This window comes from Colias croceus, chromosome 25 (assembly GCF_905220415.1).
Source record: "Colias croceus chromosome 25, ilColCroc2.1".
Lineage (NCBI taxonomy): Eukaryota > Metazoa > Arthropoda > Insecta > Lepidoptera > Pieridae > Colias > Colias croceus.
The window spans coordinates 3,869,965-3,889,902 of NC_059561.1; the positions used below are offsets into that span (position 1 = coordinate 3,869,965).

The following is a 19,938-nucleotide window of genomic DNA, read 5'->3' on the forward strand; positions in this document are numbered from 1 at the left end:
GTTATCTTAAACTAGGTGTGCTCCGCGATTTTACCCGCAGTGCTCCACTCTGTTGGTCTTAGCGAGATGATATATTATAGCCTAAAGCCTTCCTTGATAAATGGGCTATTTAAAGCTGAAAGAATTTTTCAAATCGGACCAGTAGTTTCTGAGATTAGCGCGTCCAAACAAACAAATTCTTCAGCTTTATAATATTAAATACTAGTATAAATAATAACAGAATAAAAAAACACAATTTTTAATTATTAAATAAAACTGAAATTAGATTTCGCTCCATTCCAAATAGATTAGCATACCTATTGCGTATGTTTAACAAATAAACGCTGACAATAGTGTTTGTACGTGGGCTATAATTACAATAAATGTTATGTTTTAGCTTGGATATTAACTAAATATGGTTGAATTTCAGCTTACGGCAAATTTTGGCTTTGATACTTAGAACTGTAATGAAAATATAAGCATCGAATTTTACTAAGCAAAATATGATTTTCGTGTGCATTCAAATTTGTTATTGTATTTTAATTACAATGGTTGCATATACTGTAGTATTAGTTTACAATTTGTAAGATGCAAGTTGGATTTTGCAGTCCTTTTCTTCATTTATATGTGTAGTTTTTTAGTTGAATACTTTAATGTTAATTTTATCGATAATTTACTACACACTTCAATGTGTATTTTTGAATACCATATAAGTATTTTTAATTTTGTTTTCGTAATTTCATTGTGAGGCTATGTGTCATTGAATAAACGTTTTTTTCTTTCTTAATGACGATTAGATTACGTTGTGTTTTATTTAATAAAAAATATAATCAATTTTATATAATAACGTTATTAATCATTATACCCTAAAATATCAACTATTTCATAACAAGGTCTGAATCTAACAGAAAAGCAATTCCAACGAAACTATGTGAGGTTAACTTACCACACATTTGCCGAATTTTAGGCAACTTCTAAACTATTCTATATGTTGGTGAAACCTTGAATAATTTTGTGTGAAGCTTAATGTTGAGCGGATTGTTGATATGGTTGTTTATATTATATTATAACGGTAAGTAATAAAAATCTAAATTATTGGCTATAAGGGAAAAATAAATGAGGAATGCAGTAAATATTCTGAAGAAAATTATTGTAAGTTTTTTTTTCAATTAATATTTGTTGCTCACAAACTTTATTTCATAATTATGAGATATAAATTAAAGATGGTTCTAAAGAAAAATCACGGGCAACAGCAATACGGCGAAGGTAATCAAAGTGCTGTAGGTTATAAATATTTTTCATTTTTAACGTAGAAAACTTAAATACAGATTGCCCCTGGTTGTCTGCTAGAAATCGCTGAACAGCGATAAGACCTAAGTCTGTCAATTTTCATCTTTGTGTACAATAAAGAAGTAAGGTTAAACTTTAAAAAAATGTGAAATAATAATATTGGTTAATTATTTATTGATATTAGTAGTATGAAAACAGATTTAAAAAATTGGTAATAAGAAATAAGAAAGTTTATTTCTCACGATTTTAGCTTACTATTTGAAAATTTTCACTATTATTGTTTTCTCTGTCTTCAAATTAGCTTGTTCTAATTTAGGATACGCATTAATTAATTGTTGTATCTACAATGTTGACACATGTCCAGCATAAGCAGATGCTCATAGCACCTATCACTTAGAATCACAAGAATCCATACTAATATTATAAATGCGAAAGTAACTCTGTCTGTCTGTCTGTCTGTTACTCAATCACGACTAAACTACTGAACCAATTTGCATGAAATTTGGTATGGAGATATTTTGATACCCGAGAAAGGACATAGGCTACCTTTTATTGCGAAATATGTACCACGGGCGAAGCCGGGGCGGACCACTAGTAATGCTATATGCTACTAAATCTTTAAATTGCTATATTTAAAATGTAATCTTTCTATAAAAAATATACTTCGAAAAACTAAAAAAAAACACGCTTTCAAGATAGATACAACTTAAAACAAGCAAAAAATAATTCCTAATCTAGGCATCAAAAAAATAACTAATACATAGTATATATTATTTTGTGAAAAAAGGGTAAGGTGGCGTAATCAGCTCTCGCATTGAAAATTTATATAAACGTTTTGACCTGAATTCGAATCGTTCAAGCGTAAGTTTAGTTACTCAAAATACCTTTAGAAATCTTGTGAAATAGTTAGTATCTGTATTTGATTGACGGAGGTTGAGAATTCGCTTGAAATGTTAAATAAAGCTCGTAATTGTTAACTATGGAGATGTTTATAATTATTGCTTGTGTTATTTGATTAATTGCTCTTTATAATATAGGTATTACTCAAGAGAAAGTCACTATAATACTTAAATGAAAATAAGATAATTTTTTAACTATTTAACTCATTAAGTTTGTAGTTGATAATTGATCAATGTATACTAATATTATAAAGCTGAAGAGTTTGTTTGTTTAAACGCGCAAGTCTCGGGAACTACTGGTCCGATTTGAAAAATTCTTTCGGTGTTAGATAGCCCATTTATCGAGGAAGGTTATAGGCTATATATTATCATCACGCTTCAACCAACAGGATTGGAGCCACGGGGGTGAAACCGCGCGGAGCAGCTAGTTTAAAATATTATGATGATGTCATGTTTAAGATTATTTTTCGTCCATTCATTCCTATAAATTATATTAAAAAATGAAGAAGAAGTTTTTTGGTGTTTTTTTTAATACGATTTTTTAATCTTTTAATAGGTCCTTCTTAAATGTTTAATTAGTTCCATCTCTTCTTATATTCATAATATTATGCTCGAACACTAAATGACTTAGAATAACGGTGATTTTAATATTTTTACCAATAAAACTATTCCCAAAATATTCCAGAATGGAATGGCTAAACAAAAACATGGCAGAGAGAAGTGTAAAATGTCGCTTTGACGGCGCTAGCATCAAAGTCGTATATATTGGCGGCAACGTGATAGCATTCTTTAGATTTGTATGTGTTTCATATATTGAAGCGATATATTCGTTGAAAACCGGAAGATGGTTAAAATATATGCTGAAGTATCATAATCTAGGCCTGTTATATTACATTTGAAGTTAAATTTGAAATGTCTATATGTTAATCTATATGTTTACTTTTCGGTTAGTTCGTTACTACAACGTTATTAATTATTATATTGTATTTTTATGTCTTAATAACCGGAAATATAATTGAATTTATATTTTGGACTCTATGTAGTATACACATCAAAAATTAAAAGAATAAAACTGAAAGTATCTTGTCTTTACTTAAATAAGGTTAGGTGGTTATGTGACCTAACAAGCTTTTTTTTAAAACCACTTGTTTCTACGAACTGTTACTGTCCCAAAAACCCATATAAGTGAATAAATTGACACAATATCATGCTCAATAAAATCAATTACAAGTTTCAGCAGTAGGATATTATCACTTTGCAAGACCATAAGAAAATCAAGACGAACTTCTCAATGGCTCAATGACAAAAACTAATTAGCAAGCACAAGTTCTGGGTTTGGTGTCTGTTAGAGGATGTAGCGGGTAACACATTTTTAAATAAATTAAGTCTCTATTAAATGTAGTTAATGAAATAGATCGAATAAAGAAAAAAAAAATTCTTTATATTATCGGTTGTGTAAAATTAAGGGTTAAAATAAGTTGTAACAAACTTCTACAATGGACTTTGACGTAGGTCTTATAAACCAATATTAACGTTGTGTTTTTAAATATTTACTGGAAATAAATGCTTTAATATTTATGAAAGAGTTATTCAATTATATGACATTATTCCATTCTATGCCTGGATTATTCTATCGTGTTAAATAGGTCTTAAAATTATGACACTATTATCACTCACCTATACAATTCAAAATCTTTGCTTATTGCTTATATATGAAACTATTAAGAGTCGTAAATATGGCGAGTTAAATTACTTTATACGATGCAATTCGATTATTCTTATCAAAACATATTATTTTTTATTTATTTAAACGTAATTGAAGTTATCGCCGAGTAAATTCTAGGAATAAAATTATGACGAGGATAGTTATTCTTGAATTAAATTATGTTTGGTGACATCGACCCTTACTAAAATGAAAACTTGCTTATCGCTAATATCTTATGACTTCACAAAACGTCGTTTAGTTGTATGTCATCAGTTTAACCACTAATAGTTCCTCATCGTAATTTACACAGAAATTTATGTTTCAAAAGACAAGTTTGTGTTCATTATATTTAAATCTATTAATTATATATAGGTACTGTTTTATTTTATAGCCATTTTTATCACAAATATATTTTAATGTATTAATAGACAGGTGCAATTACAAAAAAAATGGCTGGCCAAACCGATACAGGTAAGACATGTCAATTATATTTTAGTCTTAATTTTTTCAATAAATTATTGAAGTGAAACATCTTTAGGCGTGTTGAGAGTAAGATCGCGTCATGGAAATAACGTCATGTCATGTAGTAAGGCGACGATTTCAGTATCTTAAAATATTGCCAAAGAAGTTTCACTTCTGACACGTGTGCTGGCATACACACTCTTATTTATAATCAAATCTCTTTCACTAATGAACTGATTTAATGATACTTTCAGTAATGTAGCATATGCACCTAAATACCCTATAGAATGCTTTTATCCACGGGTGAAACCACGAGTCACAGCTAGTTACGAATGCACCTCGGTCGCACGAATCAGGTCATTCTTAATCCGCAAACGGCCATCCATAAGACTGCAACATCTATAAGTCTTCGCGAAACATAACTTTGTTGGTTTATCGTACATCAAAATTGTTAAATGGTACCCAGTTAACAGTTGACGTAGAATGCTGGACAAACAACGATAAATTTAAGAGACAACGCAAGCTATCTCGGTGACGTAGTGCGAGTGAAAACGTGGCATCCAGTTGTCTTGATATATTGTAGGTGTGATTTTGATTCGTGTTAATCCAATGTTAAACCATGTTTTCTAAAGTGTTGAAATATTAGCGAAATGCTATACTTAGGTGTTAATAGTAGGATGGGATGATTCATTTTTATGTCGTAATGATCTAATGAAACAAATGTTGGCTCTACTATCTATCCATACTAATATTATAAATGCGAAAGTAACTCTGTCTGTCTGTCTGTCTGTTACTCAATCACGCCTAAACTACTGAACCAATTTGCATGAAATTTGGTATGGAGATATTTTGAAACCCGAGAAAGGCTACCTTTTATTGCGAAATATGTACCACGGGCGAAGCCGGGGCGGACCACTAGTATTCTATATATTTACAACAGATTATTGAGATTATGAATTATAACCAAAACATTCTAGTATAACTATACACAGTAACATATAAGTTTTATATAAATTATTTGATAAAATTATGATTTTGAATGTTCATTTTGATTTTTGATTAATTCCACTCTATCGTACACATTTTTAATATAGCAATACTTTTATGAAGCGGTATGTAATAAATTAAATGTTTAAAATAAAACTAATAAATTTAGTGATTTTGACTTAATTTTATATCACTTTAATAATAAACCAACGCTGTACGCAACAGAATAAACGTTCAATCGTTTGTTTCAACAAATCAAACCGCACTCGAAAACAATTAAAAAAATACGGTTTAAAACCGCTTAATCAGAACCCATTCAAAAGACAGCCTAATTCGAATGAAATGGCACAAAACGTACAAATCACATCCGACAAATGAATTATTCATTCAGATGCATTAATAGCAGGTAAATATAGCCTTAAGCCGGCTACTCACGCACCTGCAGCGGGGGCAATATTGGAATTGCACCCTTAATTGGCTCCTTATTTTTGATGTGTATAGGCAAGCAGGAGCAACTTAGAGAACAGCTGAAATTGCTCCAACCGCCGACCCGAGATTGTTCCAGTATTGCCCCTGCGGCTGGTACGTGAGTAGCCGGCTTAATATGTGTGTATGAGTGAGGCCTGGAATCGAGCGATAATATATCATCGATTGTTTACCAAGGGAGCCTGCATTGATATGTTTTTTATTTCGAATTATTAAAGGCCTTTGTTGACGCGCGCTCGACTGAATAGAACGGTATTAAACTGGAATTTAACAAAGGTGAGCAGATAGAATAGTTTTATGAATTTGTTCTATGAATGTTTTTTGGAAGTGGATTGGATATTGGATTAAACTTATAACGTTGTTGATTCTACAGCTTCCCAGTTTCTACATGATCAAGCCATTTTGTATATAATTATTATTGACTATATAAATTTTTTTGTTCAGAACTGATGGCAATGATTTTTTCTATAATTTTCATCCAGTACCTATAATTCTAGTTCCCTCAATTACTTTCAAGTTAAACAACATGTTATCTACACAATTACACATATCTATACATTTATAATTACCTGGCAGTGACGATGATTAAGGATTTTGTATGCTTGGAATGTTCCAATCGGAAAATAATTATATGCCTATATTGATGTTTAATTGGTTACAAAATACTCTATAATAGACTGTATTAGGGAACACTGATGCGCGAAACTACAATTCCATTTACAACCTTATTCCATGTAATTAAAGATCTAATTTGTTTGTTATAATTTAAGTATTGATCTTTGAGATGTAATAATTAAATGGAATCCATACTAATATTATAAATGCGAAAGTAACTCTGTCTGTCTGTCTGTTACTCAATCACGCCTAAGCTACTGAACCAATTTGCATGAAATTTGGTATGGAGATAATATTTTGATACCTGAGAAAGGACATAAGATACTTTTTATTGCGAAATATGTACCACGGGCGAAGCCGGGGCTGACCGCTAGTAAGTTATATAGCTTTAAACGCAGTATTTGAAAGAAGACCTTTTATATTTTTTTGTATTTTGGGGGGTTAAATATTAAATGCTTTGTGTTATTTAATTTTACATTTTAAAATTATATTCTATAATATATTCAGCTAATACAGATGAGTGAAACTCATATATTCAACTTACTGATAGATTCAATAATTATCATATTATTTACCTAGTATTAGACTATTAATATTTTGATTATGTTTGTATAACCATATAGTTCATCCATACAAATGCATATAATATTAAATCGGAATAGCTATTTTATGAAAACTCTATAATTAAAACAAATATACGCTGTTGAATATAAATAACCTTCTCTTACCCTTTATAGAAAGAAAATTATTAACGGATACTTTAATGGTTCTATAATAAAGGTCATTGTTCCTGGCTTATAATAATTTATATTTGAGTACGTTATCCTTTTCTCTGTCCCTAAGCCCGTATAGAATTTAAATCCTATTTAAGGTTGGATACACAAATATGCCTTTACGTGATCACATAGTCTTTTCAACCGACTTTATAAAAGGAGGTGCTCAATTTGACGAGCTTTTTAAGTTTGTCACCTCAGACCTTCCACTGGGTGAACCGATTTTGATGATTCATTTTTTATTTAAAAGCTATTGTGTCTGTGTTGTGTTCACTTTTTAATATGATCTGTTTCTGTTATTTAAAGGTGATCTTTTTGTTAAAAATAATAATACCTATTTATTTTTTATAATAAAACCAGCTTATACAGCGGAATGATAAAGAGGAGCCTATGTGTACTAGATAGTGTCTGCTGAATTTCATAAAGATACCATAAAACTTTTGCATGTGAGAATAACAAACACACATTCAATCTTTTGTTAATAATTAATATAGGAATAGGTATTTTAAATAGAAATAGTAAATGAAACAACTTCAATCTCACAAGTAGTACTTTATTCTTAACCATCTTACAATATACACTAAATCACTTCGATATATTCCAGGCGAACATATACAATTACACTTATTTGACCATTTTTAAGGCGAACATATACAATTACACTAATTATTTGACCATTTTTAAATAATTTTATTGTTTACTCAAAGACATTAGTTACTTGAAGCAAATATAATTTTAAATTTTCTAGATCAAATTTTGTAAAGGACAGGAAATGAAAAAACTGTTTACAATATAAAATAAATAAACACATTTGAGTTAAAATAATGAGACAGCTTCAATGTTTTATTATTTTACTCTTTACATAAAAGACATTCAAAGCCTTTGAAAGGCCATATTTATCAATTAAATTATCGAATATCGTCTTTGTTTTCTGCACGAGTAGGTTTCATTTCAATAACAGACAAAGTAGGTAGTTCATAATGATTGTCTATATTCATTAAAATAATAAAGGATATACAAACGAAACCTTTTTAAATCTTGCGTATGTAGTACTTCGTAGACAGCTACGCGAGCGTGCTACGGTCTACGCGCTACACTGGAGCTACATGCTACGTAGCTACGTAGCACCAGTGTGCTGTGTATGTGTTCAAATCCTATGAAAATTAATTAACAGAAATGAGGTTGAACTAAATTATATCCTCTTTTTTGATCATACATTACCTACTGAGTTCAAGTAAAAATAAACACACATAAAGAAAAATCATTTTTTAACTTTTTAAATATTTTATTCAATAATCACTTATTTACAAATATACAACTATCGTTTTATATAATTGAAGATACAATTTATATATACACAAGTAATACAAAGACAAAGAGCATAAACAAAAAAAAAATTAAAGTTAATCAATTAAAGTAAAATATACTAAAATATATGAATAATATCTTCAATTATATAATTACAAAGAAGCTACTAATAATGCACCTTTTCATTTGATTCAATACACAAATTAATAATTTTTACAACTATACGTTACACAGCCATAATTACCTAGTTTTAACAGTTATTCGAATAAATCTATTCTTTATCATTAATAAAAAAAAAATAACAAAAAAGCATGTTTTTATTTACTGTAGGAAATTATTACTAACAAATTGCCTGAATTACAGATACTTTTAAATTTGCCACATCATCAAAAACAAATAAAATACAAAAATTTCACATTTATTTTTATTCGTATGACGTACTCGTATATTCTTGAAATGCGCCAAAACGGCAATTAATTAGCCCGTGTTGTGAATCATTTTATTATCAACCTTATGACTATTGAAATAAAATTTAATTTTGATTAGTTTATTAATTTTCCTAAATATACAACAACTTCAATATTACCGTATACCTTAAATTACCAGCGAAATAATAAGAACATTTAAATTATTTACACAATTATAACAACGGTATATACAAGTAAATTAATTTTCTATATTCAGTCTATATTAATTATATAAATTTATTGAGAATACAACAAATTGCTGTTATATTTTTGTATCGTTTATAAAGGTACGTGTACAATGAATCGATTTGGATAAAAATATTAAATACTAGCGGTCCGCCCCGGCTTCGCCTGTGGTACATATTTCGCAATAAAAAGTAGCCTATGTCCTTTCTCGGGTATCAAAATATCTCCATACCAAATTTCATGCAAATTGGTTCAGTAGTTTAGGCGTGATTGAGTAACAGACAGACAGACAGAGTTACTTTCGCATTTATAATATTAGTACTCGTATGGATAGTATGAAATGCAACTTCTCATTACGACATTATATAATAGTTACCATTTAGGACACGATTTAACGCATGATAATTTTTGAAGTGAAACTTCTTTATCGGGGTTGGAAAAAAATTGAGTGTAACATTTTTTCGTTACGCGTGACATTTTTCCGTTACGCGCCATCTTTTTCTTATCCCTACCACACGTGATTCGACGTATTCTGTAAAGTTGCAAATAGTAAATTATTTTTTGAAAAATAAGGTCATAAAGAAGTTTCACTTCTTACGTGTGTACACTAGTACACGCACATTTTTTTTTTACGTAAAACAATCAAATGAATTTATAGTCAATCAGTTTTTAACTAAACATATTTCATGTTCATTGTGGAAGCTGTTCTTTAAATATAAAATTTGGAATTCACAAAGCGAGTGCATAGAAATGCGCTATAAAACCGCATTTCATTGTTAAGTCCTTTGTAATTGGAAGTATGGATATTCACTATAAATGGTGTGTAATTCCATATTTCATACTGCGAACATTAAATTCCATGTTTCATTTTGTTTTTCCACATAATTACGATCAAATAATAGTTATTTAGAGTATTTTCATAATGTAATATAATATTAAAATTTAATTTAAAAATTTATTACCAAAAAAAAAATAGGAAAAATTTTGAACACGTACCTTCATAATCACTAATCTACATCATTTTAACGATCAAAACAAAACAAGCGAATCCTTCAATAATTCCTTATAATAATACATTTTAAAACCCTGACTTTTCTACACTCTTACATTATTAACATGACTATCTAATATTTTTGAATCAGCTATCTTATTTCTGTATAGTTTTGTAATAGAAATTTTAATAATAGATGTAATAGTAACACACGAAGGGTTGGTATGCAAGCTTCTGTGGCACCACCTGTAAGGAAAACAACGGTTAAATATTATATTATAATAAAAATTATAGTAATACATTTAGTCATACATTATTATTAATTTTCTGTACACAACGTAAATATCCATATTATTAATATTATAAATGCGAAAGTAACTCTGTCTGTCTGTCTGTCTGTTACTCAATCACGCCTTAACTACTGAACCAATTTGCATGAAATTTGGTATAGAGATATTTTGATACCCGAGAAAGAACATAGGCTACTTTTTACCCCGGGAAATAGTATAGGTTTTATCCCAGAAATTCCACGGGAACGGGAACTATGCGGGTTTTTCTTTGACTGCGCGGGCGAAGCTGCGGGTGGAAAGCTAGTATGAAATAAAATAACCTTGTACAAAATAATAAGAAATAATATGCAACTGTAATTGGACAAAAGTATTATACCTACTCTTTGAAAATAGACATATTTTTTGTTACTGTATCTTTTGTGAATTCAATATTCAATAAATATATAGCAAACAAATTACCGCCAAACATTACGTCGATAGGTAACAAATAAACATAATATGTAACAATTGCCAATCACAGACATTTAGGCCCTCTCTATCTTGATTGCCTTTACTCACCCCACGCTGCCGATTGTGAAAAGGGCCCATGATAAACTAGCCTTAATTTTACAGTCAGGTTATGTAAACTATTTCCCCCTTCAAGTGTTCACACAGATTCAAGCATTTTATTTACCTGTGAAACTCCGTCCCAGCGCCGACACTGGGTTAGCATTCCTCTCCCGGAGGACGACGGCGTGACTTGCTGATTTCCACACATCGAATATTGAAGCTTCGCATCTGGAATATAATTTCGTGTATTGAATACCCTTGTGGATGCGTGGAATAGATGGTATTGCGATAGTGGTGATGCTCAATTCTTATCTTATTGGTAACTAGCTTACCGCCCGCCTCTTCGCCCGCTATTTCTAAAACCTAATTAATGATATACTAAAACCTTCCCCTTAAATTACTCTATACAATAATTATATTACTTCTTGCTTTTATTTTTGTATATTTTAGTATCTAAGACTGTTTAGTTGTAATAAAGTGTAAAATATCTCACTCTTCATTGATAAATTTTCTTTATTTTTGTTGGTCTCGACTGGAACTAACCATTGCTCCAAGGTGGCTAAAGGAGAACTATTTCTACTATAAATTCTAAGGGAAAGCAAATCTATCAGTCGATTATGATTAGACTTATAAAGTAATGAATCTATTTTAACCAACTTCAAAAAAGGAGGAGATTCTCAATTCGGCTGGTATATTTTTTATGACATTAGGAACAAAGATTGCTATTCATTATGTACGTTTGCTAGACTTTGGAAAAGGACTTTTTGTCAAGTCAAATATATATGGCTCTCTCATGATAACCTAAAGTTCGGAGAGCTAAGTAATTAATAGAATAGTTCAAACTGTATCCATTGTGCGGAAGACTCGTGTGTAATATTGGACATATAACTTCTCTCAGCAATTAGCAGTATCGCACATGTGGGCACGTGCTTTGTTAGATTTACCTCAACGTATCGAGTAATATTGGTACTGTAAGGAGACTAATATAGATTTAGAAAATTAAAGTTTTGTTTGTACAAAACTGGTATTAGATAAGAAAAATTGACTTATAACGTCCGTAAAATTCTCTCTGGACTCTGAATGAATTTACCTTACTTTAATGCTCACTGAAATTATAATCTAATTGAATTTTGTCATATTTATGGAACAGCATTGTGTAGTTTAATATTTTCGATTAATTAATTTTATATTGTAATCATTAAAACCATTAAAATGTAATTATTCCTTTTAACGCCATTGGAAATTAACGAAGAACAGAGTACTTAATAGTGTTATTCATAATCATCGAGGTTAACATAGACGGTTTAATAACAATAACAGCTTATGAATGAATGAATGAAAATGTTTTATTGATTTGAAAATACATAAAACAAAGTCAAGACTTAACAGAAACAGCAAAGGGCGGCCTTATCGCTAGGTAGCGATCTCTACCAGGCAAGCTAACAATCAAAGGTCACAACATTTGATAAGCTGTTATTTCAGCATCATCTTACCATATTATCAACGCATAAATCTATATTTGACTGGCCGGTTGGCTTGGTTGGTAGTGACACTGCCTTCCAAGTGACTGGTCGTGGGTTTGATTCCCACCACATTCACACATATTTGCCCCGGCAAATATGTGTGTGATGAACATAGATGTTTGCTCTGTGTCTGGGTGTTAATTATCTCTATATAAGTATTTATTTAAATTATATATGTATGTTTATCAGCCATCTAGTTTCCATAACACAAGCGAAAGCTTAGTATGGGATCAGATCGTGTCGTGTGTGAAAATAGTCCCGAAATATTTATTTATTTCTTTATTTATTTATATTTCCCATACAAAAACACAAAAGTTATAATCACCGTATCATAAGCATCGGCAGAGGTGAAAGCACAGCTGTTTCCAGTTCCAAAGTGGACAAACTCGACGCGTAGCCATTGCTGAAGTTCGTCACGTGGTTCGCTGTGAAACTCGGCACCTGGGACAATTTAAATAATTGCGTGTAAAACTTTGGAGTTTATTTATTTAAGGTCGCACGGTTGTTTAATATCAACAAAAACATACAAAAAAAAACAAATTAACTTATATAAATGCAATCACCACTTCAAGCCCAGATTACTTAATAGTTACTATGTAACGTAACTTGGCTAACACCGTAAGCGAAAATAGTTTCAGTACCGTACGTGTTAATTTGCAATCTTTGAAAAAATATGTTATCTAGGTAATTAAAATTAACATATTATAAATCTTATTGAATTTTCATTATTAATTATATACCTATGTTACCGGCCAAACCCAATTTCAGGACAAACTAGTTTTGCTTAGGCCAAACTAGTTCATCCTAAGACCAATAAATTGGTATTTTATTAAATTTTAATAATTACTGGTAAAATAAATAATACTCTCTAACAAAAATAAAGCTTAATTGCAAAACTAGTTTATCCTGGGTGTGTGCGTACATATTTTAGGATAAACTAGTATGGCCTAGCCTAAACTGATTTATCCTATTGGTCTTAGGATGAACTAGTTTAGCCTAGGCTATACCAGTTCATCCGATCGTGTATAGGACGAACTACTTTAGCCTAGGCAAAACTAGTTTGTACTGAAATCGGGTTTGGCCGGTAACATATTATAATATAAGCTTAATGTTAGACACTAATATTTGCGCAGGCACGATTTGATCATTATGGCAAAAGTAATAATTTATAATATCTATTTGCTAATTTGAAAAAGATTGCTAAAGTTATTTCGCTTCGTGATTAGTTAGTAGGCAGTTAATTTGATAGTAATATTCATATATGTATATGTATGTCTTATATCTATGTTCACTGAAGTTTATGCTACTAATATTACAACAAATAATAGACAGAAAAAAAGGAGGAAAAAAATACTTGTAAATAAAACAAATATTATGTAAAATGGGATATCAATTTAGTATTAACCTCTACTTTTTGGAAGTCGTTTGAAAAAAAAGGTTAGACTTATCATTAATCAGTGTGGTGCTAAAAAGGGTTTCATTAAATAAATATTGTTCAACTTACTAACAACAGTCATTAGACCAGTCTAGGCTTTTCATATTAAAAGTTAAGTAAATTTTTGGTATTTATCGTAAATATATAATAATTAAAACCAGCAATACCCAAAATAAAAGAGATTATAATTACAAGTTTTATACAAAATATGGACTATTCTTATAATATTATAAATGCCTAAGAATGTCCTAATGCCTAGATTTGATTTTCTCAATTTCACGGTATCACGTATTTTATGTGTTGAGTATTATTTTATGTTATTTCTATGTAAGTAGATAGAAATAAGAGATGGACAAAACTCATATTTTTCGCGAACACAAAATTTAATAGGACGATGGACATATGTGAAAAGAATTCGCGATAAATACATACAATAAATCATCTAATTATAATAAAACTGTTAAAGGTAGTTTTGTTGGGAAATGTACTAAAAGTTTATAACATGTTTTCACTAGCCAGAACTAGGTGTAACTAAATGCCTTTGCACTAAATGCAACACTATATTTCCCAACAAAATTTCCTTCATTAGTATTATTATAATTAGTTTTATGTATTTGATTTATGAAAACGCGTTATATCGGAAAACGGGTTTTAAGTTTTAACTGTAACATATATATTATGTTAATAAACAATAAATCAAACACGAGACTATGAAATATTCTTATTTTAAAAGTGTGCCAAGTATCATTGACTTGCGTTAATTAAGGCAGAGTGTAATTTTAATGCAAGATAATTCTGAATTATGAGAACATGTTTTAATTACTTGTGTCACGTTCAGTTCTATTTGTTGCCAGTATGTGGAAATGTTTTCTTGGATTTTTAATTATTTATACAAGATTCGCTTGCGTTTTATATAAAACAATTTCATAGGTAAACATACGATTTAAATTCATTTATAAAATTGGCTATATTCATTATAAATTAATAGATTTTTAAATTATTTTATTAAAAAAGAATTCACAAGTAAGTTTTCAGTCAACGAACAAATTCCTATCAAAGGAAAAAGCTTTATTGGTTTTATAGCAGCACCATAGATATATAAAGCCTAGATCTGTCTACGACAGACCTGCTTTCGTGTCGTATGCTCATTGCTCATATTTGCAGAGTCGTTGAAGCGAAAACTATCACGGCATTTCCACGGTATTTTTAAGGTAGTTCTGAAGATGTAGCAGGGCATTGCCACGGTATTTTTTAAAGTAGTTCTGAAGGTGTAATTGTTAATATTGCTAGTATACTAAACTCACAGACTATTAATTAAAGGAATTATTGTTAATTTTGTAATTAAGTTATCTTTGTGTGATTTTTAGATATTATAGTTGAATTCTGATATCTATTATTGTATTATTTCGACTTTTTCTTATTAATACCGAATCCATTATTTCGTCAATTATTAACATTCATACATTTAAGATAAAAATCATAATATAATGATACCTTCTCTATCATAAAAAGCTAACAACCGTATCTTCAATTATTATTTCGATGACTCCACGTCACACATTACTTATTAATAAATAAAGAACCAGCCATCTTTCATATTTAGTTATAATAGTTCTGTTACTATTTTGTCATCAAGGAAGGTGGACCCCAAAATACAGGCTGTCCTAGTTTGGGGTCCAAAAATGACATGTTTGTTAACCCACAAATTGTTGTTTTTATATTATTTATTTTTTATTTGAACTACTAGTTTAGGTTGTGAAATCTCTCATATTAAGATACTTTCTTTATATTAATAATCATAAAACAATAACTTACCATTTGTTCATTGACGTACCAGGTGATATTAGCCGCTGGTAGGGAAGGAGGTGATGAGCAGTTCGCTTGTATGTGATCACCGCCGACGTACGTCATGCGGTCTGATGTTATGTTGGGCCCGATGAACGGTGGTTCTGTGGGATAGAGATTTGTTTCTGAAATGTTACATTTCGGAAGCGCTGCAAAATTTGTCGAGCCCCATCAGATAACGAAAGATGTTATTGTGCTCTACTTTGTGACAATAAATCTAATTATAATAATACTGTAAAAGGTAGTTTTGTTGGGGAATATAGTACTTGTAGTTTATAACATGTTTTCACTAGTCAGAACTAGGTGTAACTAAATGCCTTTGTTATACTAAATGACTATATTTCCCAACAAAATTTGTTCATATACTTTAAATGGATAAATTTTAAGTAACTCTTATGTTGGAATATATCTTTCTCAGCAAATCTAATGAATTGTTGATTATATTCATTTACCTGGTAAACCTTTAAGGAGTGTAATTAATAGTGTCTACTCTACTTTTAGGATACTAGAAAATTGAAAGAAATGTTCCTTTTGTTTTCTACGAAATAAATTTTTTTTAAAAAGCAATACCTATTGATAGAATTACTATGAATGCTTTATGCTACACGTTATTTTATAGGTAATTTATCACTAAAGTAAGTGATACTAATGGACGACCTGCATCATATTAAAAAAATACACACTTCCAAATATTGTCTTTATATCAATTTAATACTTACTCGAACTCAAACATAAATTTATTCAATTAGACTTCGTATAGAAGTAATTTTTTAATCCACATAACGTAGTTCTACCATTCACCGACTGTACTAATTCGGACTAGTTGTTGACGATTTAAAACCATCTCTACCAAACGCTTAAACCAGAATGTTCTATACATTTTTCTAACCAAAAAGCCAAGCACAATGGAAACCAATGATACCTTTGTATCTTTGCCCACTCGAAAGCTCGTATTTAAACATCCTTCGGAATTCCAACCAGAATTTGGCCAAACGGCCCCATAGCACCGATATTCAGCAACATTTTAAGAGAAAATGTCGTTAAAAATCGGAAAACTAGAGGGTTTAAAGGTTGTAATCCCGATCCGTTTATCTCTTCGTGCCACGTTTGCACGCAGGTCTTTTTATTTCCAATACTGAATCCTATTGTAGATTAAGACAATAAGCCCCGAGTTTTTAGTCTGACATAAGGCTAACGCCTGAGGCTATTAGTTTTAACAGCCTACGCTGTTACATACAAGCCTGTACTTATTTCGTTGGAAAAGCAACCTTGACACCATTCGCGACGGTATATATTTAAAGTAAATGATGATATTTTAGTAACTACTTGTCAAAAATATGACTAACTGACTCTTCAATTGTTCGCTAATATAGGTATTTTACATTATGATAACTCTCGCGAATTAAAATTCTAGGAAAAATGAAATAGCCGGAGAGGAATTAATTTAACACGTCATATCCTATTAAAAGTTCAAAGAGACTGCATAATTAAACGTTGAGGAGGAAGTCTTAAATAAAGATTTTTAACACATTTCCTCGAAATATATTTTCAATTATCGTACCAGTTAAGGTTTATAAGGTTATTCAATATAAAAATGCTAATCTCAAAGCATTTTTTGCTTTGGTTCGCGCAGTTGATACTATGAGGCTTCGTTAGTCATAGATTCTATCAAATGAGTTGGGATATTCAGTAAAGCCGTTTATTCTCTTTCAAATTTCAATGTTTCACAGTGGACCAAATAAGCTTACAAATGTCAATAAAAATTGGTATTTTTCTTTGTGATCGATTGACCATATAACGTTAGATTTATTCTTGGTAAAAGCTAGATGAGACATTTAAAAAAATAAATTTATAATTATGCGTATTTTTCCGCATGCGACTTCACCCACGTGGTTAAAGTTAATGCTCATCGAAATAAGATGTTTCACCTAGATAAAAGTAGTCTATGTCGCACTCTAACCTACTAACTATCTAGCCTGTCTGTGCCTATTTTGTTGGGAAAGATATCAGATACAAAAATTTTATCATAAAATCGTTCGCAGCGACGTGAAAGAAGGACAAACGAGACTCTACAATCTCTACATTACCGTTTATGAAAACAAAACGAGATGTTGATGAAAATGGGTTCACTGTACTATGATATAAATTATAATAGTAAATAGTTTCAAACTTAATTAAGATATAGGTAGTTTACCTCCTGCCCTAGTTGCCTGGAAGAGATCACAACTAAGTGATAAGGCCGTCAAATAAATTATACTGTTTTTTGGTTTTATTGTTTTATATTTTATTTGACTGGACGGTTGGCTTGGTTAGTAGTGGCCCTGCCTTCCAAGCCAGAGGTCATGGGTTCGATTCCCACCCGGGGCAAATATTTGTGTGATGAACGTAGATGTTTGCTCTGTGTCTTGGTGTTAATTATCTATATAAGTATTTATTTAAAATTATAATATATATGTATGTTTATCAGCCATCTGGTTTCCATGACACAAGCGAAAGCTTAGTATGGGAACAACAGATCGTGCCGTGTGTGAAAATTGTCCTGGAATAGGTATTTATTATTTATTATTATTTTAATACCTAATCCCTTTTGTGTACAAATAAATAGTATCGGACAAACGCACAGTATAAAATCTCGTGCCCTTTGTAGCAAAGGGCTTTAGTATTAAAATAAAACATACGTGACAGGTTTTCAGATCTGCTGTCACTTCAGCAAATGGGACCAGTGTCAGAGGCAATATTTTTTTTACAAAGATAAGTGCTGTAGCGTAACAATGTTAGTTTTTGCCTTCGCGACCTATTTTTGTATACGTTTACGATTTGTGAATATGTGAAGTTCTAGTGTTTTGTTATTTTTATATTGAACTAGCTTACCGCCCGCGGCTTCGCCTGCATTTTCAAAGAAAAACCCGCATTGTTCCTGCTCCCGTGGTATTTACGAGATACAACCTATCCTATGTGTTAATCCAAGTTACTTTCTATATGTGTGCTTAATTTCATTGTAATCGGTTCAGTAGTATTTGTGTGAAAGAGTAACAAACAGAAATACACATACACATTTTACGCATTTATAATATTATAGTAGGATTGGTTGGGTTGGATATTATTGTGTTAAGTTTGTTGTTAGATATTAATCTAGCATACTTGAGGGACTTTAAAAGGACTAATTACTTAATATTAATATCACATAATTATAAGTGTGTTTATATTGTTTAATTACTTGGCAGTCTATCAATTATTTAGTTTCTTTAAAGCATTCTATCATCATGTCATTTTCATTTTAATGTAAGTAATTTTCGTTAATTACCTTCGATTTTATTCATATAATACTACTTTCTTTTGCGTAAATGACAATCAATTAATCAATTAGAGATACTATTACTACATTTATAACATTGTCTAAATATCCTCCAAAAAGAACAAAAACAATCGTATTAATAAAACACCAAAATGCCCACAATGAAGAAATAAAGTTTTCCCGCTCGTTTTCTTAGCGCTGACAAGCGTTCTTCATTCAGGATCGAATCTATTCGGCTGTGAATGAGTTGAATTGAATAGGATCTTTCACTCAATTTGTAAACACGCCTAAACAATAATGGAATTCGTTTGATCCGGGATCGTTTGTTATTATAATGTATTTACGGGAAATAATATCGTCTTATGTATAGTTATATTGGTTTGGTTAAATAAAATGGTAGGTAAATAGGCGTCGAGTCGAGGCAGGCATAATCATTATCATTACATAGTATAAAACAAAGTCGCTTTCTCTGTCCCTATGTCCCATTGTATGCTTAAATCTTTAAAACTACGCAATAGATTTTGATGCCGTTTTTTTAATAGATAGAGTGAATCAAGAGGAAGGTTATAGTATATAATTTATTAGGTTTTAGACAAAGCGGGCGAAGCCGCGGAAAACTAGTAGGTAGTCAATAAATGGTATTTAAATCTGTATATATAGAAACTATTTGATCAAATATTACAATGTCATTCGTATTAGAAAATAGTACATGCTTTATACCACAGTTATACCTAAATATACAACTATTTTTTTATAAATCTGGGTTCTTTGGACGATATTCTGTCCTAAAACATGTACATAATATTTTATGTAGTGATGAGTAGATAATATAATCAACAAATAAATAATAAAA

General features: G+C 30.5%; 1 protein-coding gene across 1 annotated transcript in view; it reads right to left on the reverse strand.

Annotated features, from left to right (window-relative positions):
- Positions 1-10,145: 10,145 nt before the first annotated feature.
- Positions 10,146-19,938, reverse strand: part of LOC123703137 — a 131,915-nt gene continuing 122,122 nt past the window's right edge. The window contains exons 5-8 of the mRNA XM_045651036.1: positions 15,761-15,894; positions 12,836-12,951; positions 11,112-11,215; positions 10,146-10,394 (exon numbers count right to left, since the gene is read on the reverse strand). Of these exons, the coding sequence (XP_045506992.1) occupies positions 10,300-10,394; positions 11,112-11,215; positions 12,836-12,951; positions 15,761-15,894 (449 nt within the window). The 3' untranslated portion in view covers positions 10,146-10,299. The remainder of the gene's footprint in view (positions 10,395-11,111; positions 11,216-12,835; positions 12,952-15,760; positions 15,895-19,938) is intronic.